The 26,536-nt window shown below is 32.9% G+C and overlaps 3 protein-coding genes and 1 long non-coding RNA gene across 8 annotated transcripts in view; 2 read left to right on the top strand and 2 right to left on the bottom strand.

Annotated features, from left to right (window-relative positions):
* Positions 1 to 26,536, top strand: part of pigeon (gamma-secretase activating protein pigeon) — a 48,662-nt gene that overhangs the window by 21,081 nt on the left and 1,045 nt on the right. For all 5 annotated transcript variants that reach the window (XM_090153716.1, XM_090153700.1, XM_090153711.1 and 2 more), the window contains 18 exons: positions 3,514 to 3,714; positions 6,367 to 6,413; positions 7,193 to 7,230; positions 8,443 to 8,664; positions 8,733 to 8,825; positions 9,316 to 9,378; positions 9,719 to 9,891; positions 11,472 to 11,541; positions 12,188 to 12,273; positions 12,508 to 12,798; positions 13,295 to 13,374; positions 13,741 to 13,879; positions 21,031 to 21,126; positions 22,528 to 22,613; positions 24,392 to 24,529; positions 25,709 to 25,779; positions 26,292 to 26,353; positions 26,413 to 26,506. In XM_090153716.1, the coding sequence (XP_090009842.1) occupies positions 3,514 to 3,714; positions 6,367 to 6,413; positions 7,193 to 7,230; positions 8,443 to 8,664; positions 8,733 to 8,825; positions 9,316 to 9,378; positions 9,719 to 9,891; positions 11,472 to 11,541; positions 12,188 to 12,273; positions 12,508 to 12,798; positions 13,295 to 13,374; positions 13,741 to 13,879; positions 21,031 to 21,126; positions 22,528 to 22,613; positions 24,392 to 24,529; positions 25,709 to 25,779; positions 26,292 to 26,353; positions 26,413 to 26,506 (2,050 nt within the window). The remainder of the gene's footprint in view (positions 1 to 3,513; positions 3,715 to 6,366; positions 6,414 to 7,192; positions 7,231 to 8,442; positions 8,665 to 8,732; positions 8,826 to 9,315; positions 9,379 to 9,718; positions 9,892 to 11,471; positions 11,542 to 12,187; positions 12,274 to 12,507; positions 12,799 to 13,294; positions 13,375 to 13,740; positions 13,880 to 21,030; positions 21,127 to 22,527; positions 22,614 to 24,391; positions 24,530 to 25,708; positions 25,780 to 26,291; positions 26,354 to 26,412; positions 26,507 to 26,536) is intronic.
* Positions 13,052 to 13,876, bottom strand: LOC149966679 (uncharacterized). The gene is made up of 3 exons (XR_016472239.1): positions 13,714 to 13,876; positions 13,249 to 13,328; positions 13,052 to 13,192 (listed from the first exon to the last, which is right to left on the bottom strand). It is a non-coding gene; the product is annotated as an uncharacterized LOC149966679 (long non-coding RNA).
* Positions 16,322 to 18,959, top strand: LOC149966678 (uncharacterized). Its single transcript, XM_090172110.1, has 3 exons — positions 16,322 to 16,357; positions 16,428 to 16,600; positions 17,149 to 18,959. The coding sequence occupies exon 3, from the start codon at positions 17,377 to 17,379 to the stop codon at positions 18,310 to 18,312; it is 936 nt and encodes a 311-aa protein (XP_090028236.1). The 5' UTR covers positions 16,322 to 16,357; positions 16,428 to 16,600; positions 17,149 to 17,376; the 3' UTR covers positions 18,313 to 18,959.
* On the bottom strand, positions 18,968 to 20,207 carry LOC149966677 (uncharacterized). The gene is made up of 2 exons (XM_090172119.1): positions 19,593 to 20,207; positions 18,968 to 19,521 (listed from the first exon to the last, which is right to left on the bottom strand). The coding sequence occupies exons 1-2, from the start codon at positions 20,131 to 20,133 to the stop codon at positions 19,133 to 19,135; spliced, it is 930 nt and encodes a 309-aa protein (XP_090028245.1). The 5' UTR covers positions 20,134 to 20,207; the 3' UTR covers positions 18,968 to 19,132.

The raw sequence follows: 26,536 nt of genomic DNA, 5'->3' as shown, positions 1-26,536 counted from the left end.
GTTCAGGAAACTACCAAAGTGAAATATTTGAAGTGAAATGATGAAGTAAAGATATTTCATCTTTCTTTGAAAGTGGAAGACCACCTTTTTAGATGTTTGTTTCAATTCATGGTAAAATCATTCTTGGAACTATACAGTGAAATTGCTGAATATCCGAAACGTGAATTTTTGCCATTTCTAAAAGCTTTAAATGGAAAAATTTAAAAAATCTCACAGAGAAAGGCGTTTCTTGCTTTGGTAGCGAAATTATTAGAGTAACAGTTGATGCAGTTTTCAAGACAACTAATTATTGGCATTATTTATCGTGATTTCTCAAAAAATCAATGAATTGGATTTTTTTTAAAATATTTATATTTGGAATTTGTAAGGAAAATTATGCTACTGAATGAATTTATTTCAACAAGAGTATCTAAAGAGTCGAGAGTCAAAGAAGTCCGTTCAAAAGGGTGTGCATCATTGAGGGATGACCTTTATGTTCAGAGTAAATCTATAATCTCAACTATGCCCATTCAAGAATTTAAAGTTAATAGAAAAACTAAGAAAGGAAAGAAAACCTGCTATGTAAAAAAGTTCAAAAGATCCAGTGTAGCATCCGTAGTAGAGTTAGTGGTAAATGACATATCAAATAGTAAAGCTACAATTGAAGATGTACTTGAGTAAGAGCCTAGAAGTGAATAGTCAAGCGAAAGCACCAGAATAACTTAACAGCAAAAGTACTGGCAATTGTAAAAATTTAAAATCTGCATTGCATAAAAGCTATAATACTACAGCAAAATTAAACACAAACCGAGTCAGCTCCAGTTGATTCAACTATAAAACACAATTCTAATAAAAAGAATAAATTTAAATCTCAGGATTTGAGCATAGCCATCAAAGATCTATCCGATTATGAGTCACTGTTATAACAGGTATACCTGTAACTTCTGTATATACAAAAGACAGAAGTAAACGAATTACAAAAAGGCCAAGCTTTATGAATGATTTTAAGTGTGATAGTTAAATGATACAACTGAAAAATGTTTGGAACTTTTATTTTTGAAATAAAATTATTTGTACAGAACATCTTATGGACTGAAACAATAAGAATTTTTTATAACTTAATGAGTTTGTTTTTTAAATTTACTGAATTTGGTTAATTTTTTGGAAGGAATGACAATTGATAGATTTTAACTCCAGGGCAAAAAATTAAACCATATTCAAACATGCACTTGAAAAATAGGGATGCACCGATATATCGGTCTATTTTTCTAATATCAGTATCGACCAATATCGGCTTAAACGAAGCCGATATTGGCCGATATTTGAAAAATATTTGCAGGAAAACATATAAAAATAATAAAATACTCTATTAACTACCTTATGATAATTTTTTATTGCCACAACCTTCCATTTCCCTTTAAAAAGGCAAGTTCTTCAACAAGGCTTGGCTTTAGTCTATTTCATAATTTTGTAAGTAGATTTCCGGTTGTACTAAACAGCCTTTCACTATCAACACTGGATGCCAATGTCGATAGATATATTCTAGCAAGGCTGGCGAGAATTGGGAATCGTTCTTTATTGGCGCGCCACCATTCGAAAACATTACTTGTCTTGGGGATTAGAGGTCTGATAATTTTTTGCCACTAAGCGCTTAAGACCAAAGAACGTTTTTAAAATACTCAACGAGTGATTAGCCACGCTACATACGCCAGCTTTCAGAAGCTAGACCGTTTTTTTAGACAGGTGGTTTTGAGTTTAAACAAATAAAATCAATGATTTTAGTTTTGTGATAGATAATGTATCAAGTAAAATGATATGTTCTTGCGAGCTTCTTTTAATGAAAAATTAGAATAAAATGGTATGACAGTGCACTGAACTGCCTTTTACAAAGATTTTATCATATACACTACTGTTATGATAGATGACTGTATTAATATCGGCCGATATTATTGGCTACGGATAGCCGATATATCGGTGCATCCCTATTGAAAAAGCATGATGCTTCATTTTCTAATAGATTATCATGGTAAAATAAAATTGTTTTCGAAATGCGCGAAACCTTCAAATGCCATGTGTTTGGTCCCTTCTCCTATTTCACAAACAATAATTTTGTTAAAAGTATATTAAATTAGCTTTGACAATTCTTAACAATTAGTATATATAATAATATGTATTGACCAATTTACAAATGTTACGTATAGTCACGTGTTTCTACATCTAATACAAGCTTAGAAATGATCTGGCAAACCTGTAGATTTCCCGGAGCTGGAGTGGTTGTAATTTTTAGTTGGAGAGAGCACTCAGTTGTGAACGGTCATGTATATATATCATTAACAAGTTTTATTAAACCTTTTTAATAATGTTTCAAGAAAGTCGTTTTTGTTACCACACACATTCCCCCAACAAATTTTAATTTGTTCTGATCCAAGTTTGTCAAAAAGTATATAACTCCTTGAAATTTCCAAATAGTGCTAGAAAAATAAGTAATTTTTTGGTTTAGAGTGGCTTTAATTGGTAGTACATTTTTTTCAAAACATGTCTCATTAGGGCCTATTTTTTTCTGTATTTTAAGCTCAGTTATCCAATGAAATAATTACCTTATTTTTGTTTTGGAAGTTGAAGATTAACCTGGGAAAGCAAAAACTAATACCAAATCAGCCAATATTAAAAGTTGGTTAAAAATGCCAACCCACCTAGCAAAATTTTAATTTATATGAAAGACCAATAAGAAACTGCTATTTCGTTACAAGTCGTCTGAAACGCAGATTATTTCAAACTGAAAACACTAAACGACGCAAGACAGGAAATTAGTCTCTATATATTTTTTATTTCATATTGTAGGTCGACATTTTTACCCACCTTTTATTGGTCTAAAGGATTTGCTCAGAAACTTCTGTTTACACCTCTACAATATAATAAGCATTATTCGGGTTACAAATGCTTTCAGTATCTACGATTTCCCCCTATACTTCTGTTTAAACTTCCACAGAACAGTCTTTGTCTAGGAATTACACCTAACTTGTGTTGCTTTATTTTATTTCTTAACAATTTAAAAATTACACTGCGTGGATACTTTTATCGGTGTTTTAATTTTTTCAGATGCATCGCGCTTGGCGCGAAGGGAAGGCCACAAGTAGACTTACGTTACTATTTCTTGTTCAGAAATCGTCATCAATAACATAAATCTTTTTTTTTTGCCAATCACACTGGGCTATTTTGAAAATTCCATCGGGAACCTGCGAAGGTACATATGTATCAAGCAAATAAAATTAGTATAGAAAGATTAATACTTCTCTAAAAGCTACATTTAAAGTGTGACTGTTTGTTAAAGACTGGGTAAAAGTCCGTTAAAAGTTGCATTAAATATGTGCCACCTAAAATCAATTTGGGATTAGTGAAATTAGATAAATGCACAATCATTTCTCATAGTCTTCAGTGTAAATTATCAGAATGGAACTTATTTATAACCAAAATTAATGCCTTCAACTTTTTCCGATTATCTGTTGCTAACTTAACTTTTTGTGATATTCGTAGGTTTCCATCATCAATAGCAGGGTCTTGGCTCTTGACTTTTATTGGTCGCAATGGATTGAACACCAACATTGTTTAGTGTTTCTTAGTTTTCAAAACTATCCTCCTCCCAAAAAAGCCTCATTTTTTACAACCAACAAAGGAAAAGAGAAATATGGTTTAACTTGTGTGCAGTTTTTTGCTAATCATCATAATTCTACCTCAGTATGTTTTATTGTTTTTTTGCATGTGTAAAGTTATGCATGATCGACTTATTATATTTCTAATATGTTTGTAGATATAAGAAAATATATCAAATTTTTTTTAAAAAAATATAAAATTTTATAAAAAAAATCAGACTTGATTTGATATACTAATTATGAAGACAAAGTGCGGAAACTTCGAATGTGCCTATAGACGCAATATGTTTATTTTACAATGTATTTAATTCTTTACTGAACGCTATCGCTACATCCTCTTATGGTTGCCATCGAAAACTAGATAGGTAGTAAATTAGCGTTTTGCTGTCAGTAGTTTAAGGACTTTTTATAGTATGCAGTTTGTGTATTAGAAATTAATGATGGTGAAAATAGAAGTCAAAAAGGTTTCGCCAAAATACCAACACATGTTTGCTTTTTTTTTGATACTTTGTGTGATATTGAACATTATTGTGTCAAAATTATTTTGCGGAAATGAAAATACGCTGAGATATCAATTTTGTAAAATTATCGATTAGCATTACTTTTGGCCAAAATTTGACCAGCTTAATTGTCGTAGGTGAAGTAGGATATGCGATGGGCATAAAAGAAATAAGCATGCAATTAAAGTAAAGCATTTTCCAATTCTTATTTGCGGAAATGGTTCAATGTATGTTAAATGTTACAAAAACTTTTTACATGGTCAAGGAGCAATTGAGTACAAGGTAGCTGCTGCCTTCAATGACGCCAAAAGCCAATTTTCCCCTTGACATTTCGCGCTACTACGAAAACATTACTGCAGTCAAATATCTTGGGATAAAACGTTTCCTTCGACCAGAAGGAGGAAGAGCCAAGTCCTTCTTTCAGGATCTCTGAAGTGAATGGTTCACTGAAAAGAGCAAGAAATAGGGCTCGTATTCAAGAAACCCGTAACTTTTCCAATGTTCAGTATAGTGAATTAAGTGTTTTCGGCGCAGGTGTGTTACGCTCTTGTTCTGGGGGTGCGGTGCCACCCCAACCCCATTCTTGCTAATCACGATGGGCCGTACAGCATCGCGAACTAGAGGCCATATTACCAAGACAAAATAGAATATATTCTGTCCTAACCCAATAAAAAATAGCTATATTTTGTGTATCTTAATATACCACTGTAAGGAGCTAAATTGTACCATTAATTCATTTGCACAATAACGAGGCATAACATAGCTATTATAAAAAAAATACCGTTTATTTATACTCTCATAAATACTCAAACACTAATTCGTTGTGGCCTGGGGTGCCTCACAAAACTAACCGGCGTTTATGTTTGACCTCCTCCAACTCCCTCTTCCAAAATAACACTTCCCCAGAACTCCCGAGGCGATAGGTAGCGCAACTCTCTGCTTTAACCATTCCCAAGGGCCTTACACCACAAATAGAAAATTGGGCTAGAAAACATTACTTTAAAAAAATATGTCCGCATATTTTCTTTTCCACAAAATAATAATAATAATCAGCTAGGCTTATACCCAAGGCACCACCTTAGGCCCAAGTCATCTTGTGACTTTTGGCAAAATTGAACTACCGCGGCCTCATGTATTTTTGTTTTTTTTTTTGCGGATAATGTAGCACCTGACGCGTAGATTACGAAATGATTAACTTAATTTTAAAAAAGGAGTAATTTTAGGGGATTTGCCGTTTTTTGTTTTTTCGTGTATCCGCCGACACCACTTTCTGTAATCGTACCTATGGCATCGTAATTAGTGAAATCGTATCAACTTAAATAGTAACAAAAATGAGAACAGGTTTGAAGCATACTTTAAAATTCCCCGTATTGGCGCCTGACGGCGCCGCGCACTCACTTTGCTCAAGCGCTGGGGGCTCGCGGCGCCTCCCCAACCTCATACTAAAAAAGCGATGGGCCATCTATAACGCGACCTAGAGGACAGTACCAAGCCTTACGTATCAAGTATTTCATTTTAAATTATCAAAATAACCAAAAACGTGAAAAGGCCCAAAAAAGTGCAAGCTTTTCAATTAAATTAAAACCTGAAATAAGCGTATGTGGCCCAAAAATACAAAACACCTAGAAAATGAACAAAAACTTAAATTGATTTTATAAACTACCGGAATATCACGTTGAAATTATTAGGACACCGAAACTGTGGTGTCGGCGAACACACGACGGAAATAAGTACAACGAAACACGTTAAAATGCCCAAAAATGTGAAATTTTTTAAATTAATTATAAAATTAAATAATAATATGTGGCCAAAATAAAAATACCCTCGTAATCTACGTGACAAGGTCTATCAGGTGCAACCAAAATGAATATAAAATTCAATGAGGCCGCTGTAGTCCCCGACTTTTAATGCCTTTTAAACAGGTGGCCGGGTTACAATACGTAATTTTGACGCAGAAATGTTTAGTATCGTCTAAAGTATTCTTTAAATTTTTAAAATTTCAAGGTTCATATTTGCATATTTTATTTTTACACTTTCGGGTTTCCACTATGGTAACAACAAGCAATTACAATGTCAAGATTTAGACATTTTTCACTTAGCAGATTTAATATCATGGGAAGCTACTTTGGATGCCACCTAGACTGATTTCGGTCTAACATTAAATTCATAATGCAATATTTATCTAATTAGATATTTTAAAGGTATTCCTATTGTAAAAATTATTTTTTCTCCCTCAGTTTAGCATACCCGCTGAAAACTTTTTATTTGATGAACCCACGTGTATGTAAGTACTTTATAAGTATTTTAAAGATGCAATATAGAAACTTCAAAACTGTGACGTTTGTCAAACTGTGATGCGCTGTAGCTTTATCAGATGCTATCTTTATTGAGTAATAACATTTCTGTATGATCCAATAACATTGTTCACACCCTGGAATTTAATTTTCTCTTAGAATTATAATATTGTTTTAAATCTGTCAGCTGTTGAAATTTTAGAGATATGTGGTTTCTATAACTTTTTCTGAACCTTAAATTGAAGTCAGATGGGAACTGTCTCTAGTCTCATCAAGGATGCATATGTATTTATACTTATAATGAAAATGTTAAAATAACACGATTGTCAGTATCATGCCCTTTCCCTAGGTAGTCAAATTGACTTTTTATATCTCTTTTATTCCCTAAAACTTATGTCGTCTGATGCAATAGGCAGTTAAATAAACCCCTCTCTGACTGTCTTGCCCCCTTGTTGAAAAATGCTGCCAGATCGATGCATAGAAAATTCTCAGCTTTGGCAGTATAAAGATAAACCATGAAAACTAGTCATCCATGCTTTATGCACTTAAACATTAGTTTGAGAAAAACGCACAAGCTTGTTTTTTGCGGGCTATCCTATCTGAGAATAGAGGATTACACAGTTAATTTGACAGATCTTCAACACCATTTTACATTGGTTGGAAATACCGAAACTAACATCCAGATTGGCTGTTTGGGGAGGTTTCTCCCCTAGTATAGTGTTTGAACTCTTTTTGGGTTTTATCCTAATATTTTTTTTATTATATGTAGAAAACAAGATGAATCACTTTCCATTAATAAAATTACATGTAAGTATTGAACACTTAGGTATAATAGTCTCAAAAATATTTGATAAAACTTATTTACTTAGTGGTAACCAATGATCATAAAAATTAAAAAGCACTTTTACATAGTGAAAACTGAAGTATTTTATTTCATTTTTTTTTAATAACCAGCTAGGCTAATACCCAAGGCACCACCTTAGGCCGGGTTACAATGCGTAGGAGGGTGGTGGCAAGCACTACACGCCTTGCGAGCCAACAGCTCCCTACACTAACTATTCATACCTTTAACCTCAACCAGTTTTTATGGAAGGGGAACTTCTTTCAAACTCAAAGCAGAAGGAGTTGTTCCAAGTTTTCACCCAGTGCCACAAGCTAGGATCGAACTCGGCTCCTCTTGCTGCGAAGCGAAACTGCTAACCACTCCGCCACCCCACGTGACACAACTAGTTTTGGAGCCCTTCGGTTCCTACAAACACTGCGTAAAAGTGGTTTAAATTTTTATGATTATTAGTTTTAATATGTAGGGTTAGAATCCTCAATTTTAAGTATTAGTGGTAACCGTTGTTTACTAAAATATCATGCCTGCTCTAGCTAGAATAGTGTTAAACGTTATGAGGTGCAAGATTGCAACCACAAATTTATTTTTCAGTAAATATAGAGTGTAAAACATTATATATATGTTCATAAAATATATTTTTCACATATCATATGAGTCACATGGCATTTAGGACCTTTTTCTACATGGGACACCTGAAATGTGAACAGACAATTTTCTAATTTGTATAAGAGTATTGCAAATTACCTTTTTTTTGAAGTTTTTCTCCATGTGGTGATAATTATTATTTATTATTCTGTGACATTTTAAATTTTTTTTAATGCAAATTATAATTAAAATTATGTTATTTTTGTTAAGCTAAATTAAAGACATAAGTTCTATCAATACTGGGTGAAGGACTATGTTGCTATTTTCAGCATTTCTCATGAGCTCCCTTTAGTCTATCCGCTTAAAGTTAATAAAATTGGCTAAGCATTTCATTGGCTTCTATGTGACTGATATTTTTCATTTATATCTTGTGATGAATGAAAACCATGGTCTATAGACCATGGTGCCCATTGACTCAACATAGTCATTCTCCCCAAGTATAAATAAATTAATTCTTGCTTCTGGATAATTACTTAATTATTTTTAATTCTCAGATTTGCCCAGATAATGTACTATTTTTGTTTTTATTTTAGATTTGGGACTGAACCTCAGTTTAGTATTATGGAGAGAAGGCAGTGCTTGTATTTGCTACCAAAAGCAAATAGAAACTGTAGGAAATTCTATGGAAACAGATTCAAATCATAATTTAATTACATATGTTATTACCTCTTTAAACCATGGATGTCATATAATTGCAACTGTTCCAAACAATTCCCAGAATCAAAGCAGTTTGTTGGTTTTTTCACCAATTAATCGTTAGTAACTAAAATAATTGTTTTTCAATATTTTGGTATTAAAAACTTTATTTTACCATATGTTTCAGAAGATCAAATTATAGTTTTCTCACAAACGCAGCCAGTTCACATTGTGGATTTAGACCCATGTCATGAACCAGGTTATTTCATTGTGACTCCAGGTATTTATTTCATTCTGATATTTTAAACTATTTACATTAGCTACCCTCAATGAAACCTACTTTTGTAATCCTCACCAAAAATAATGTTTTTTTATTACTTTTGTCTATGCCCATTCATATTATGATGCATCATGCTAATGCCTAGATTAAACCTTGTATTTGTCTCAAACGACATGTTCATACCATTGAAATACCATGAGTTAGGTTCATGAAATCTTGATTTTAGTGAGGGCTTGATACTAGACCATTAACAAACTAGGTTAATACTATGCCATTACAGTTGATATACCCATTTAATTCTGTCTGTTCCACTTGAAAACCAGGTCACTACCAATAAATGCATTCTTGATACTATTCTGTTGTAAGAAATGTTATTGTGTTAAATATCTATATCCATTGCAATGTGAAACTGAAGGTTTTTATCATACAATATTTTTAATATTTTGGTAATTACATGTGAATAATATTTATTTATTTTTTTACTTTTCAGAAGCATGCTGGCCTTTAAGTGAAAACTCCAACGAATATTCTTTGGTTACTTCTTTTGATGTTGGTGAGTTTTCCATAGATTTATTATTATTTAATCAAAATATAGCTTCTTTTTTATAGTGTAATTCGAAAATATTCCAGTTTTCATTTTAATCCACTGCTATTTATATGTTAAATTGGTTTCACAGTTACTGCAGTTAGAGAAAGAACTCTTAGATTAAGTCAAAAGTTATTGTCACAATATATTACTTGGTAGCTGCACTTGGTAATTTACTTTATAATCTTCAAGTAATCTACCATAATAAATGTAACAATCAGAACTTAAGTTAATTAATAAATTTTGCTTCTTATTTTAATTTGTCATGCTTACCAATTGGCTCATTTGTTAATTTTTTTCTTCGTAGGTTCAACTCTCTTGATACAAGCTGAGCCATTATCCCCTATGCAAATGAGCATTAATTATGAAGAGCTTTTAACCCTTTTTTGTAATACTAGATCATTGTTTAACCGCAGAAGTATTGCTCATTACCTATCTACCCATCTAAAACCAGACTTGATAAATATATTTATAAAAGAGGTATTGAATTTTGCTAGATTTTTTTAGCACTGCTGTATATAGGGTGTTTTGAATTGCTCCGACTGGGCATTTTTGTCAGAAACTGCAAGAGATAGAGTTCGGGTTTTTGTAAAAAATATTTTTTCACCAGTAGGTGGTAGAAAAAACGTTTCAATGAGAAAGTTGTAGAGTGCTGTCGAAAATGTTTTAAGAAATTGTTTTCATTGGAAAAGAACACTTTTTCACGAAGATATGATCTGATGAAAAAACAAGCTGTCCATAGGGCCAATAGCCTTCGTATTTTTGTATGTAAATGAAAGAAATCACGATAAAAAGTTAAATTCCTTAAAAAAAGTACATGTAATTTACCAAAACACATATTTAGGCCTAAAAACTTATCACTCACATTGTCAGTAGACAGATTTGGAAATAGCGATATTTTTAACATTGGTCCTATGGTCTCCCGGCCCCCTTTAGTTTATTTTTAAACCTGGATATTTTATAGATATTTTTATTAAACTTGGGGGCCCGGTGGCCTGCAACCCCCTTTCGAATTATTTATTTTAAGGGCCCCTTTTTTCCTTAAGAGCCATATTGGCCCCAGGGCTCCCGCTATTTCCAAGTCTGTCAGTAGGTCAACTACGCACAAAGGTCTAGTTTTCAATTAGTATTTTATGTGAAATCTTTTAGTTTTCAACCATTCTCTAACGTTTATTGAGTCTAATCAACATGCGCATGTTTAGGGGCGCCACTAAATAATTCTCATGATCAGCGTGCTTTTATGGTCGAGTTATTTTATGGTGAAGTCAATCGTAACGCGCATAGGGTTAGTGAATTTTTCACCGTACGATATCCAGATAGAAGACCAAGCCACAACACAGTTCTTGGAGCTGTTCGTGACCGGAAACGTCAATCCCAGATTTCGTGGACCAGGTCGTCAAAACATCAATATGGAAGACACCGTTCTAGCCTATTTTGTTGCGTATCCTTGAGCAAGCCGTCGTATGTGCAAGCGACGATCTCGGATTATCAACGAACTACGTGTGGACCACGCTTAACAATCACCACTTCCATCCGTATCGAGCAACCCTCCACCAAGCTCTACACAAAGGAGATATGGAACGTAGATTTGATTTCTGCAACTGGCTAATAACCATGTCTGATGAGAACCCAAATTTCATCAATCCAATGCTGGTGACCAACGAGTGTTGTGGGAGAGATGGGCCTCTCAACCATCAAAACACCCACAAGTGGTGTGACGAAAATCCTCACTGGGGTTTTCCTCCTCATCATCAACAACAACTCCGACTGAATGTTTGGGCGTGTTTGCTCGGGGATTGACCAATTTCTTTAAACATTTTCAACAACACTCTACAACTTTCTCATTGAAACGTTTTTTCTACTGGGAAAAAATATTTTTTACAAAAAACCCGAAATGATTTCCTATTTTTCGGAAATTTAGGATTTAAAGCGATCCCGCACTAGAAATAATACCCTGAAAATTTCGCAAATCTATCTCTTGCAGTTTCTGAAAAAAATGCCCAGTTAGAGTAATTGAAAACACCCTGTATGTTTTTTATGTTTGTTTAAACTACTTTTAGATTGTAAAAGGCGTTGGATGCGATCCCTGGCATCCACATATTGTACCAGTATTTGAAGAAATCTTGAAAGGTAATAATTAATTTATCTTTCAATAAAGAATAGAATAAAGTTGTACAAAGCGCTTTGTAAAAATAAATTAACTTAAAGAATGAAATACTAGGTTACAAAATAATGTTTAAGTTTCTGAGCATATTGTGTAATTTTGCAAAGATATTAAGTTCTATTTTCACTAATGGAATTTTATGCTAATTTTGTAAGTAAAAACTTGAAGTGGTGCGCACCCGGGATTTTTTTTTGGGGGGGGGAGGCGGGGTTCGATGAGTCACAATTTCTAGCTTTAGGTACAGGAGCATCTCTTTCGGTCATTCTTTTATATATTATTCCATGGTTCACCCCCCCCCCTGGGTGCACCACTAATGTATATGATTTTTATAATTGATTTTATGAAATGAATGGAATAATACCACAGGTATTTGTTGAATAACACCAAGGCTTCATTTTTCTACCACAATTCTTTTATTTAATAAAAGAATTGTATTGGAAATTAACATCCAAAGAAAGATTATTTGCAAATACACCATTGTTAAAACCCTTTTTAGTCCTCAAAATGTAATTTTCCCTTTAAGCACCAGTTAAATATTTTAATTGATGATAGCAATTTTAAATTTGTGTAAAAATTCTTCCATTCTTATAACTTTTGATATCTTTTCTAAAGGGTCTTCATTTTCCAGAATAAGGAGATCTGATATAAATTTCCACAGTTTAATGATACATCTTCCACTATTAGAAAATGGATCAAAGGTTGATATTTAATTTTCTTTTAAATAAACAAAAGAAATTACAGAAAGATATCCGTGTTTAACATAAATATTCAACAATGGTTTTGAAAATCAAAAATACAATGAAATTTTATGAACTAATGCAAAAGGAGGCTTTGATTTGGAATATTTGATAAATAAACATGGATTCCTTTATACAATTAGTTTTATTAGTTAGACGCACATAAGTAAAGATATATTTTATTTTCACTTCTAGGTCCAACAAGATTATTTTGACAGAGATCTACCAGTTAATTTTTCTGTTTATTATGACCCCAAACTCCATAATCTTCCAACTGATTCATTGCTACTAGCAAGCTCTTCTCAACTAAATAAGGGTAGAAATAAAAATCTACCTGATCATTTAGAAACTGACACTAAAAGAGGAGACTTTTGGCATACTTTGTGGCATCATCTTATCTCTCTACATGATAGGAAAAATATCAATGCCCCATTATTCAATTATAGAACCTTGCAAAACGAGATTGACTTAATTTACTCAGAATCCGTAAGTAAACGTATAAGTTTGGTTAAAAATTTTTTATTTATCTTTGTAAGTGTAACATTAGCAACATAAGCGGGGGAAAATTCATCCCTGCTGCCAGTTTGGCTTAATGATATAAGCTCATTATTTCTGTTTACATTTGTTTGGTAATATCAATTTCATAAATTTTAAATCTAGGGTAGTTGAATTTATTCATCACAAAATTTAAAGTACCACAAAGCCATGATGTACATTTTTTGTACAACTGTAGTACTAATGAAAAATGAATTATTCCTACTTACAGTTGCTCAGAAACAAAAAAAAAACTTGTAGTCTGAAATTTCTAATCGAGCTCTAAATGATGTAAGACCCCAGGTATAATTACTTTCTTTCCCTCTTTCTGGTAGCTGTACGTGCCCTGAAATTGCAATTTTCTTGGTTTAAAATTCACACTATTGAAATGATTAAATTTACTCCTTAAAATCTTCCTTTTTTTGGTTTTCTATTCTTCTATTTATAGTTTAAATCTGCGCTAGATGACAAATGGCTCTCACCTGAAATCAAAAAGAAGAAACAATTTGTTGGTCAAACAGCTCTTTGGTTCGTTTTCTCTTTCTTTTTTAAGTATAGTGAAAGGAAAGCATACATTAAAAAATTTTTTGAGTGTATTATGAATTGAGTAATTTCAACCGGAAGATACATAATAATATTACACTAAGATTTAAGTATTTCTTAATGAAAGACATCTGGGGGTAATTAAAAAATGTGTTAAAAAGTGATAAGTCATTCATAGGTGTAAAGATAAATGTTTTGAAGTTCATTTGAAGGGTCAAGGTTTAAAGAAAATAAATTTCCTGCCCTTTAAACAATAAGGAATCATACTTAGCCAATTTAAAAAATAATACCAATATACCAAACTTTTTATTAAATAATATGTACTTGTACATAATGGTATAACTTCTGCAGCTCACTCTGTGTCCACTCAAATCCAGTTTTGTTAACAGAAGTATCTTGTCCATCCATTTGGAATATTCCAAAGGTTGCATCATTTCCATTTGAATCAGTTTTATGTGATTTTGATAAGATTGAGAAGCAAATTAAAGTGGTAAGATGTATTTTTTTTTGTAATTTGATAATGAATCAGAGTAGAAAATTAGTAGATATATGAGGGTACTTACTTATAGTACTCAAACTCAATAAACAACAGTTTTGAAGAGTAGAGAATTGTCAGTTTGTTATTCTTGGTTAAAGCTTTGGTGTTAGCAGTTTTATTGTTCAAGTTATGTTCTCTCCTGTTTTGAGATTTATTTTTGTATATTTGCTAAATATTTTTTTTTACAATAGATTTATTGTTAGTAACATTCAGCTGTAATTGTGGTAGAATTTTTTTATGCATAGGCTTCAATGTTTATGGGCCCTATAGATTTTTATAACCTTCTTAGTTTATATTTAAAACAAATTTATTTCCAGTGAAAGAGTAACTAAACTTGATTTTTACTGTATTATAACCATTTTGGTTTGAATTCTGCTCAGTCGTATCTCCTGGAGGTAACTCATGACTGAGTAAAAGCAGGGCCGGCGTTAGGGAGGGGGTAAGCGGGGCAAAAGTACCCGGGCCCGGGCCTCTGAAAGGGGCCCGCTGGAACGGGTACCTAACTAAAATTTTCTGATTTTTCCAAAAAACCGAATTTTGGAGTAAAATTACCTGGGGCCCGAAAATCCTAGCGCCAGCCCTGAGTAAAAGGCAAGGCTTTTATTAGAACAAAAACGATTTATTTCTAAGGAAATTAGATTTAATTGATCCAAATTTATCAATTACCTTAGACTTACTATTTAGTCGAGGCCCCTGCGCCCATGCACTCATCATATTCTATTTCCTTAAGAGAATTAACTGGTTGCTTCCGCCAAACAGAATAATGAACTTGTCTGCTCAACAAAGTTATCAACCAGGACCCTGTTTCTCATGAGATTTGCGGTTTTTTATTGGCCATGATATTCCACGAATTATCCTGGATTGAAAAAATTATGAATGCCAAAAAAAAACAAAAGGGCAGAGTTCTGTAACTGTTTGACCCGATCACCATTTGGTGGTCAATTCAGTTACAACCTGTGTATGGCTGTTTTAGTACCCTTTCATTTGGTAGTAAATTTTAGGAGATGGAAAATTCTAAATCACGTTTTGCAGATTTGAGTCGTGATTAGTTTCTAATTACCCATAGAAGTTAATTACCAGTACAATACCAAAAGTCTGATAAGACTTCATACAAAAAGTCCATATCTTGGGCTGGGGAGTAGCTTTGGCTGTACATTACATGTTATTTCTTGTGCAGATGACGGCGGTTTAAGTTTCTCATTCTGATTGACTAATATAACTTTGAAATAGCCAATACTTAGGCAGAAAATAACGTCATGAAAATAGTACAGAGCGTCCTGATCTGCAGTTTCTATACTCTTATACACTCGTAGTTTTTGGTAGGAGTTTTAAAATGTTTTTTTTTTAATTTATAATTAAAATGTAGGCTATTCAAACTAATTTTTTTGAATAAGGTAATTGAAGAATTGTTATTAGAATGATTATTTAAAAATTTTGCTCTAGTAACTTATTTCTTCTCTCCCTAAGATATTGAAATATTAAGCCTTGGCTATGCTGCCTAAAAAAAACTGCATTTCCAACCACACTTGTAAAACCCAAACATCAGTCCAGCCAGTGCAATTTTTATTTGAAAGAAACTTCTAATAAAGCTATACAGAATGATAACCCATTCTTGTGGAACACAGGAACACAAACAACTTATGAAAATAGGTCAATATTAAAAAATTCTGGGACCCAAACAGAAGAGAAGATAAAAAACTCTTGGACCCAAACAATTGAAGAGAAGAGAAAAAATTCTTGTACACATGTAACATAATTACTCATAAGTACCAAAGTATTTTCTTTAATGAAACCTTGTTCGTGGAATATGATGTATTTTACGCCACTTACACGTTTTGACCAAATTTGCATCATTTGCGGATTTTGAAAAAGTCCAATATTCCTCACGCCTTTGTCTTCAACAATCTCTAGTTTAGCTAGTGCTTCAGGATCACTGGTTTTGCTTTCATGGTACCCTTTTCAATAATACAAGGACTATAAGAATTTTGAATTTTACAATTCACTAATTGAGTGTTCCTTGTGAAACAAGGTCTCATTGATTTTTTTTGTATGAAAATATTATACAGAGGTACACTTAGGAGCAATTGTGTTACATATGATGGTAATAACAATAATACTAATAATAATTAAAAAAATATTTTAGCGGATATTGCTTTTTTGCATACTAAAAGTTTTGATGGAAGCTTAGATCAGTTGGAAGTCATTAAATCCAACAGCTTAAGAACTATTGAAAACTACCAGGATACTCCAACCAGAATTCTTTTCTCAATGAATGGGTCATTAACTATTCTTACCCCTTTCAAAGAAGCTGACCGAAGAGTAGTATTTAGTTTAACTGACAAGCAAGAAGTAATAGTTAATTATAACATAATTGATGAAGCGTTGAGACAATTAGTTCAAAATCTTGTATTCTGTCCTGGGGTTCCTGAGGTTTGTATACATTAATAAATTATATTACCTCGCATTAGTTTATCTTAACTTTTTAATTTTTTTCTACTAGGTCGATTGTAAAGATTTTCAAACCAAGAAACTAGAAGAAATAAACTATCCATTTAAGAGATACCAGTGTCGTCTGTGCCCAGTTTTCTTAAAGCCACCAACTAATGTATCGAAAGAGCAGTTGAAAGTACAAGGAAACGTTCACCAGTGTGGAAAATGTCGCTACCTTAATCGGTATAATAAAACAATTACCTAATATTTAAAAAACCACTTAACTAATTTATTCTAAATTTAAAAGGACACAAAAAACAGTTTAAATTCACAATAAATTTATTTTAAAATCTAACATTTTGGAGGAACTATTTTTCCTTCCAGTGGCATAGCCAGAAATACGTCAAGGGGGAGGGGGGGGGCAAGTATGTGAAGAGGGGTTGAGAAGGTGGGTAAAATTTAGTAGAGACCAGGATTTTATAAAATCCCAGTTTTAAAACCTAGACCCATCGGGTTTTTTGGCTTTTATTAAAATTTGGGCTAACAATTTAACATTACAAAACCTGATGTGTTTCGACTCATGATATTAATTAAATTTAAAACATTTCTAGTAAAATTATGAATCATATTTAAATGTTTTTAATATCGCTCAAACTAAGATCTATTCCACTGCCTTCTTCAGATACCCCCAAAGGAGGAATAGTTGGATTTTTCAAATAAATTTATTGTGAATTTAAACCATACTTTGTGTCTCTTTTTAATTTGATCTTGATTTTTTCTCATTTCTGTAGGTATATTTTAAACCAAAAGAAAAAAAAGAACGAAGTCACACCACGAACTCAACTTAAAAGGCGAAGTGTACTTTCAAGATGCAGAATTACTGTATTAACTCCAAAATCAAGGTCAAAACGATTTTATGAAAATCGACGTCATCGATTCAACCTCAGCAAGAAAATAAACAATTAGAACTGAAATTAGAGGAAACGAGTTTGGAACTAAGTCAGGATCAGCACACTAAAATGCAGGATGTTATTAGCCATATCAATGCTAAAGGAGTTAAAGAACTTCAAGATGTTTTTCTAGAAGCTAGTGAAAAAAAACAAATGTTAGGAATCGCCTTGAAAAAAAGTTGGAATTTAGATACTGAGAGAAATGGGTTTATAGAAGATCAAACTAAAAATTTTAAAGGATTTAAAGGAAATCGATGGGGCCCGTTGACATACCGCGTTGCCTTAAGTGTATTCTCATGGTCTCCTGCTGCTTATGAAGCTTTGGCTTCTTTTGATATGTTAAAGCTACCCAGTGTTTTTTCTCTAAGGGAAAAAATTAAGCAAACTCCATCCAAGCAAGGGGTAGATCTCATTTTCCTTCAAGGGGAAGCAAAGCGATTTGCAGAATTCAAGGAACGTTATCCTGGGGACAATAAACCTCCTAATGAAGGAGTAATGATATTTGATGAAGTGAAAACTATCGGGAAGTTAATGTGGAATGCAAGCAACAATGAATTTATTGGCTGTTGTCTTGATCCCACAGAATACCCCTCCATGGATGATTTGTATAAGGAGAACACCGTATCCGAAACCTTAGAGGCTCAATATATCCTACAATATTTATGGAGGTGTGTTTCGGCAAAATTTGACATAATTGGTCCTTATTTTATGCTACCGAAAGTGGCTTCACATTCCTTCCTTATTTCCACTCTATATGACGTCATCTGGGCTTTCCAATGTGTTGGTCTGGAAACATCTGCTTTGGTGTGCGATGGTGGGACCTCCAATATTTCAGCTTTAAAACACACAATAGGAATAGACAAGCCCTTCACTTATGCCGAAAACCAGTATGGGTCATTCAATTTCAGATTCAGCCCAAGCTTCAAGCACCCATTTCTTGAGGGAAGACAGATCTTTTGGACTATTTACTTTCTTGCCACAAAATCTTCGAGAAGGGTTTATTAGCGCACGATAAAGTCGATTCATTAACTTCCTCACCAGTGAAATCAATGATGGAAGGTCTGGAATTTTTTGAATGTTGGGCTACTGAACGAATATTATGTGGAGAAAACCTGAAAGAACAAACTGGACAGAAATTTTTAGCCTGGCAAACATGGGAACTTCTAAGAATCTCCATATTTGGTTTCTGTGATTTTGCTGAAGATTTCATATCGCGTAACCCAAGCAAATATATCTACCCAGTCCGCATTAACGGTTCCGCAGTGGAAACTGTTTTCAGTCAACAAAAATATGTCACATCCGGAAAACTTACAAGTTTAAATTATAGTACGTCTAGGAGAGCTCTACTGATAAAAGGGTGTACTAAAACTGCTCAAAATGCTGAAGCTTCATATCGTAAAGTTCAAGTTGATATTTGAGCTTGATTAGTATCAGTGGCGTCGCCAGGATTTGGTTTCGGGAAGGACACACAACGAAATAAATTGTACATATAACCATGCATTTTGGGGGGGCATTCATTGTGTGCTCTCCCCGAAACCAAATCCTGGCTATGTCATTGATTATTATGTTAACTTTGGTCTAATTGTTTATTATTTTTTTATCATTAAACCATTTTTCATATTGTAAAACTATTTTTTAATTTTGACTTTACTTTGGCACCATTTATATAATTTTTTTTCTTAATAGTAAATATTAAAATATCACAATTGCTGGATATTTCATTCATAAATGAACTCATTCCATAACAACTTTCGCAGTTGCCTACCACTTCTAGACTGTTTTGGGCTTTTATAATTAGTAGAGCACCCAGCTTTTTCACTTTGGATCATGAGTCATTAGGAACTAATTTAGGAGATTTCTTTTTTAATACTGGCTTTGCTGGTTTGTACTTCCTCTTTTGTAGCAGGGGTTTTTGAGGTTTGCACTTCTTATTTTGAGCTTGCGGCGCCTTCCTTATTGTATTTCGGTACAGGTAACATCTAAGATTCTGTCCACCTACTCCTGTCTTTCCCTTTCTGTCATTTCTTGACTGTATCTTTGTTCGTACCAAATCACCAAGTTTAGCATGACCCAACTTCCTCTGATAAACAATCCTGAATTGTTCCAATTCATCATACGAAAAATCTCTTTTGATTATTTCTGTAATTTCTGATAAAGCCTTATGGAACATTTCTTTGAAACCTTCATTATTCATTAGAGTGGCCATTGTCTGCTCTAAAAAAAAGAAAATTATTAAATATTTGAATATAAGTAATTTATTATCTAATTAGGTTATAAATTATTACTTAGTACTTCTCCTGGTTTTAATTTATCCCATTTAACCCATTCATCCACAACCAGGTCATGCACTTTCTCAATGTATGGGTTAAGTGACACATGTGGTATTAATAATCCTCCTTGGTTTATATGAATTAAAGCTGGAGGGATATCTTTGGGGAACTGTTCCATATTACGGAGAGAGAGACTTATTTGATAGTACTTGTGAGCTACATCTTGTTGTTTTTGGGTCAGGGGCTTCTTTCCTTGTTTAATTCTTGCATAAACCTGCATTCTTTTTTTGTTCAATCTCCATATCTCCCCAAGACAGCCCCCACCAAGTCTGTGAAGGGAATAAACCCTATCGGATTTCCTGTTACGTACCACTTTCTTTTTCTTCTTCTGTGGGATTTCAACTTGGCTAGATCTGGGTTCATGCGTATTAGTATTGGAGGTGCATCTCCTGAGTTTTGCGTGCTTGTCCAGCACTTTTTTTCCAATCCAATAAGTTACGAGGGAAAATTCATTTATATCACAATTTAGCTCAAGAAAATCACTAGGTTGGTCCATTGAATAAGAAGATATCCATGAATACCACGTGCAGAGGAGAGTAGAATTTGGTGTGCGGTCTAACTTAAATTTATCTTTCAAATCAAATAATTTATCACTGAAAGTTACAATTATTTCATGTAACTTTCCACTCTCTTGTAGTTTCTCCAATATTTTTCTTTTAGAATCACTCACTTTAAAAAAATCATCTTCAAAATTTAGAATTTCTTCACTTTCAAAACTTTCTAATAATGCTAGTTTTTCAGCTTCAGCCATGTACAGCCTTTACTAATAAATAAAAACATAGTAAACAATTACTAAACTATTTTACAAGAAAAATTGATTTACTTACCAAATTTACCACAAAAAAATTTAAACCTTAGCACGCACCATGTGAGTAGAAAGATGATCAACAATGAAGCAGACGAAATTATTGAACCAATTGTCCGTGATTCACGTGTTCAAATTCGTCCAATATCTTTTTTAAATAATTATTTTAACTAAATGCAATATTTCGATCTTTGTATTTGGAATTATCACTTATAATATAAATTAGTTGTTTATTTAAATAGTAAAGTTTAGTAGAAACACATTTATACAATACATATACGTAAAATTCGGGGGAACTATTTTTTATAGTGCCCAGCCTCTACTTCTTTATATATTTGGTGAAGTGTCTAGCATGGTCACGTGGTTTTTGGTGCCATTTTACCGAAAATTGCGAGTGATATAAACTGATATTTGCCTACGCCAATAAAGAGGGAAAGCACTGAAAATAACACGTTAGACGCCCCAGCCCAAGATATGGACTTTTTGTATGAAGTCTTATCAGACTTTTGACAATACTGATCTTTTAACATTATATAGATGCTGTTATAGTGTTTTATTATTTACAAAATAGTTTTCTTTATATACTAGCTGTGGGAAGTGTTAATATGCCACTTGAGGACTTGTTGCCCATCTGAATCAAGAAGTGTAATTGCCAAAATATGTAGCGATTTCATCTGTGCTGAAGTAAGTATTTAGTTCCTTATTTTTTTGTATTTGTATTATAGCTATAATAGGTGATTTCTTAAGTTTACGTGGTGAGTTGTTTAATAAAACCATTTTTAGACAAATAATCAGTTGCACACCTGAAAGGAACACTTGCAGCAGTAAAAAGATACTCTTTACCTTTTTCATCCCAAAAGTCCATCACCAGCTCCAATGAAATTTGGTAGTTATTATTATTAATGAGCGGGGAGAAGGGCACTTTGACCAGTTTTCCATTGTGCAACCCCAAACCTTAAGACTGCAAAAGTGACATAATTGCCAAAAGTGTAATCGTTTTGGAAATTAGCGTGACATGGAAAGTAAAAGTTTGGACAGAAAAATGAAGTTCAAAAGTAGAAATTTAAAGTGTCGCATGACGAGAGCCTTAAGAACTAAGGAAACACTGGAAAAGGCTAGCAGGCTTATTGATTTTTTGCCACTCGATGGTGCAACCACTATCTATCTACATTTTAGTACCAAATGATAAAAAATGGTGCAACATAGTTCATCCTAGCCTAGCCTGCTATGTGGTTTACCTCGATACAGCATTCAATAAATCTTTAGAATAGGAAAATATAGGCTGAAACTTCTAAACTTTTGGTAATTGTCACTTTTGGAAGCTCCTTATTGTAATGTAATGAATCATAAAACCTATGATATTAAAGTTGTTTTGAATTATAATTGAAGAAATTTTTCAGCATTTAGGCTATAGAATCTTAGTTTTGCATGCGACTGCCATGAAAGGGTGTGTAACATCCTGACTTGCTCAAAATGAATATATATATATATATATATATATATATATATAATTATTTGTGTATTATTATTTATATATTTAACATTGATTAACTGGTCATACTTACCGTACACTGCAAATTTTGATTGTTTTTCCAGATTAAATTTTGAAAAACTAAAATTATTACCAAAAGTAAAAAAATTTCCCAGTAGGCAAAAAGATAAGCAGACTACAAAATATGAAACCAGTTTGCCAGTTAGGAAAAAGTTACAGAACTTTTCTTTTGGGCGTAAAACCTCTAAACACAAGTAGAAGAGTATAACGTTTTTTCAACTAAAAGTTTTAAAAACTAAATTTAATTTAAATTAATATTGAAAATATTCAAAATGTGTATAAATAAGTATATTCATCAAATATTTTATTATATTAATATTTGATAAAATAATAGGCGGTGATCACACTTACCCCCTGATCACACTTACCTCCATTGACCGTATTTCATTTAAAGGTAAAACTTAGCTCTTGTCTACCCTTTTGAGTCAAAGAAATGGCTCTGTGTATGCGAAATCTCTTACTATTCTGCAGCTTATTTTGCTTTATTCTATTTCTTTCTATTATTAAATACATGTGTATTATTATAATTGTAGATAGAGCAGTCTCAAATTCTATGCCATGCAATTTATCATGCTTGTGAAAAATTTAGGAACAAAAAAAGTCCAAGTTTAAATCATTTGTAAGTTGGTTTTCAAATTTACTGTTTAAAATAAGTGTTCTGCAGTCTTCTATGTAACGTGAAATGTTTACTTTTATTAAAGCAATTCTAAATAATTAAAGAAGGTGACTTTTAGTGACTTAAACTCTTGTGTTGAGTTTGCAAGTTCTCTCCTTACTGGTGAAAGGGATTTTTCCAGAGTTTTATGGTTTCTTCTTTCCATGAAAACTTCTAGAGGTTGAAGGAAATAGTTAGCTGGTTCACTAGGCCTGAATGTCTTGCCACCAACTCCTTCAAGTTTTGTTTTTTATTCTTTCTTTCAAAATATACAAATTTCGATTAAGGGCCAAGTCATGAGTGACTTATAGTCATACCATAAGCTTATCATAAAGTCCCCATAAGCAAAGGTCTAAACCAAATTTTTGGTAGGTATTCAAATTCTGTACCTCCTAGTGGTTATGTTCTCAACTAGGCATTTCCCCAAATGAATTTCGCGCATTGCATGATGAATGCGCAAAAGGCGTGCACGAACATTTTTAAACTTAGAACCACGCGGGAGAAATCTTAGCACCTTAGCCAAGGCTTATTCACAATTTTATCACTTTCAAACTTAAAATTAACACATCGTTGCAAAATGATTCACCTGAAGAGACCTTGTTTCAAAAGGTATTTATATTTGAAATTTGAGATTTATCAACCCAAGCGTGGTTGCTCTACCAAGTAAGAGAATATTTTAGATGTAGAAATTTTGAAAACGAAGATGGCGCTACTGCCCGGTCGTCGTACATTAATTTTCATTAACATGGGCCCCTATGGTAGACCTTTGCTTATGGGGACCTTATGATAGGCTTATGGTCCTACGCATTGGAACCTTGCCAACTGATTTTAAAGGCATTTAAAGTTTCTAGCTGACTGGGGCCTTTGGTTGTGCCTTGGGTATTAACCTAGCTGATGATTATTCATTTATTTTAATTTTCATCAGGTCCAATCAGCGACCTGGTGAAAATCATAATAAATTGAACCTGATTGTAATTTCCACCAGGTCAATTGGTAACTGGTTTCAACTTACTCGAAATGCAACAAATTACAAAAACATATATCATTGCTTGTCCTTATTAAAACAACAAAAACCAAATAGTTTCCAAATTGAAAATACCTTTTATAAAAAAAATAATAATAATTAGCTATTATATTGAAATTAGCTAACATGTGTTTTAACAGTTAAGGTTTTCAGAGAATTTGTGAGAAAAGGTGGTGTGAAACCTATTTTCATAAATAATACCATAAAAAGCAATGCAAATGACCAGGCACAAGATGACTTGAAAAATAACCTCGTTTGTACCAGGGGGGTAAGCAACATAAGCCCCCACAGACTTTCTTCTAAGGGGCCAATCTTATGTTTATAGTTTTCATAGCTCATGAAATGTTTCATTTTCCCAATGGGAAGGATGAATAAAAATTCAATACTTTTGTGCAAGAACCTGGAAATTGTGCAGAGGGGGATTGAATGGGATTCAAGAACAATTTTGTCCCCTAAACATATTTCACCCCTCCCCTTCCCTTTGTGACTGGCCCTTGCATTACCCTTTTATTTTTAGATGAGGGCTAACGAATTAAAAAAAAAAACATTCATAAAAACCCTTGAAGATGAGGGATAAATTTGCGCAGATATTCTTAGATGAAGAAAATATGTATTAATACTTAACCCCTCTTAAAAATGTTCTTAAGAGAAAAGCTCTTTAAAACTGTATGTTTACAAAGATAGTTATTTTAATACTATTTTATATTCATGTATTTAGGTGTAATTTGCCTCATGTGGATATTCTACAATGTTTGGTAGAACATTTCTTTGTTGCAATGAAGCATTTATCAATCCCATTACCATCTGGGTTTGAAGCTTCATTTTGTGAGGTATCTTTCTATTCACTCTCTTTTGAGTAAGTATATATATGTTGTGATGGATACTGTTACTGTTTTATTCTGTGACCATTGCTCTTAATCCCAGAGTAAAACATGTTATGTCCACCAAGTATAATAATTGTCTAGGAGTTGCATATAATTTATATAAAGTCATCTTTACTTTAGTAGCTCTATACTCGTAGGTTTAATCAAATTCATACACACTTTGATACTATAAGATATTGAAATGTTGTGAGATCAATTCTGATTCATTTTTGTCAATGTTATTGAAATACTACAGCAGATTATCGTAATAAAACTAGGCTTTAATGAGATAAACCACAGAAATTGTTAAAAAAAACCTTCATATATCTCAATGCGTGAAGTTATGCATGGCTAAGTTTCAATATATATACCTATCTAAACTCTTATCTATGTATTCAATAAATTTTTATGTACAGTTAAAGAAAATTTACCCAAGCGAAAAAATTGTATAAAAGTAGTATAAATCAGTGTTTTAATTAAACCTTGTTTAACCTAAAAAAAAACCTGGTTTTTCCCAACCCTGTTTCTAAGCCTACTTACGCTTATTCTTTAAAGCAGCGTTCAGACTAAGTGAAAATATTACGTTAGCATCGGTCGTGTCGTTTCGGGTATGTTGGTCGCGGAAAAATTGAAATAATTTTTTATCCACCTCTGATTGGTTATAGTATTTCGATGGTTCTAAAGGTCGCCACTACCTAGAGTCAGCGCTGATGAGGCATAAAGCTATATGCCTGCTATGAATTTTTTGAGCGCAACGAAATGAAAAAATGTAAACAACACGCGCGAAAATTTAAAGTCTCTGTTGAGAAGTCTGAACGGTGTAAGAAATCGAAAGAACCGACACGATCGACGCAAACGTAATATTTTCACAAAGTCTGAACGCTGCTTAACACAAGATGTCTGTGGTGGGGAGTTTTGTATAATATCTTCCCATTACCAGATTTTAAACACTATTGCCATAAAAGCCATACGCATGGGGGTCGTGCTCTTTTTCAAGAGAAATTACCTTTCTCTACTAAATTTCCATCCCAATTTCTACCACCTCCAAAAGTTCTGACCCCACAGTAAACAACACCAAGTATTATTATTCACATTAGGCCAAAGACAGCTAGCGACTTCTTTGTGAATCACCTTTAAAATATTAAATACCAATGAAATTTTTTTTGTTGTAGATTATTTATTCAGCATATTCAAAATGGTGTTCTTCATTTGCAAATTGATAGCGTAAAAAGGATTATAAAAGGTATTTACCCCATTTCAAATACATTTAATTTTATTGTTTATTTCAATATAAATGGGCAAATGTATGGGGGCACATTTTCCCATTGAAAAATAAATAAGTCATAAATATTTGTTGGAAAAAATGTTATTCGTAAGTTAGTAGTTGCCATTTAATTCCCAAGTAACAGCACAATTTACTAGCCTGTTTTGAACTATTATAATGAAAATATGAACACATTGAATGCCCAACTGTTTTCAAATGTTACTCTAATTCTGACACACTGGGAATTCCTAACTATTAGTTTATATACTTTTTTTGATAATCTTAAAAAGTGGATCAATGAGTAACTTCCCTAGTTTTTATCAAAATCCATTGCAGGTGTATACATTTCTTGTTGTCATGTTAAATGACCATTTTGCTATAAATGTTCTTCTACCCAGACGGTTCATATGAAATAATAACTCGAGTTATAGGCTTATAGACCCTTTAAATTTCTTTTCCCTGTATGTGACTTATTTTCATTTTATATTTAGCTATGGACAATTCTTCCGAATCACTAAAGAAAAAAATAATCTGTATTGGATTTTTGACGAAAGTAAAGATGGAAACTAATATGGAACTTGGAAAAATAGTAACTGTAATATCTTTTTGCAGGAAGAAGGTGAAGCTGTTCTTAAAAAGTGGAAAAGTTCAATTGGTTCTCGCTATAGAGCCAGTAGGTCCGCTAGGGATATTCTTGCACAAACGGGTAATTAAGCACATAGTAGTGTACTAATTT

Source organism: Leiobunum rupestre, chromosome 1 (assembly GCF_980474605.1).
Source record: "Leiobunum rupestre chromosome 1, qqLeiRupe1.1.hap1, whole genome shotgun sequence".
Lineage (NCBI taxonomy): Eukaryota > Metazoa > Arthropoda > Arachnida > Opiliones > Sclerosomatidae > Leiobunum > Leiobunum rupestre.
The sequence above is the reverse complement of the archived record's forward strand: the minus strand, read 5'-3'. Positions and strand labels throughout refer to the sequence as shown.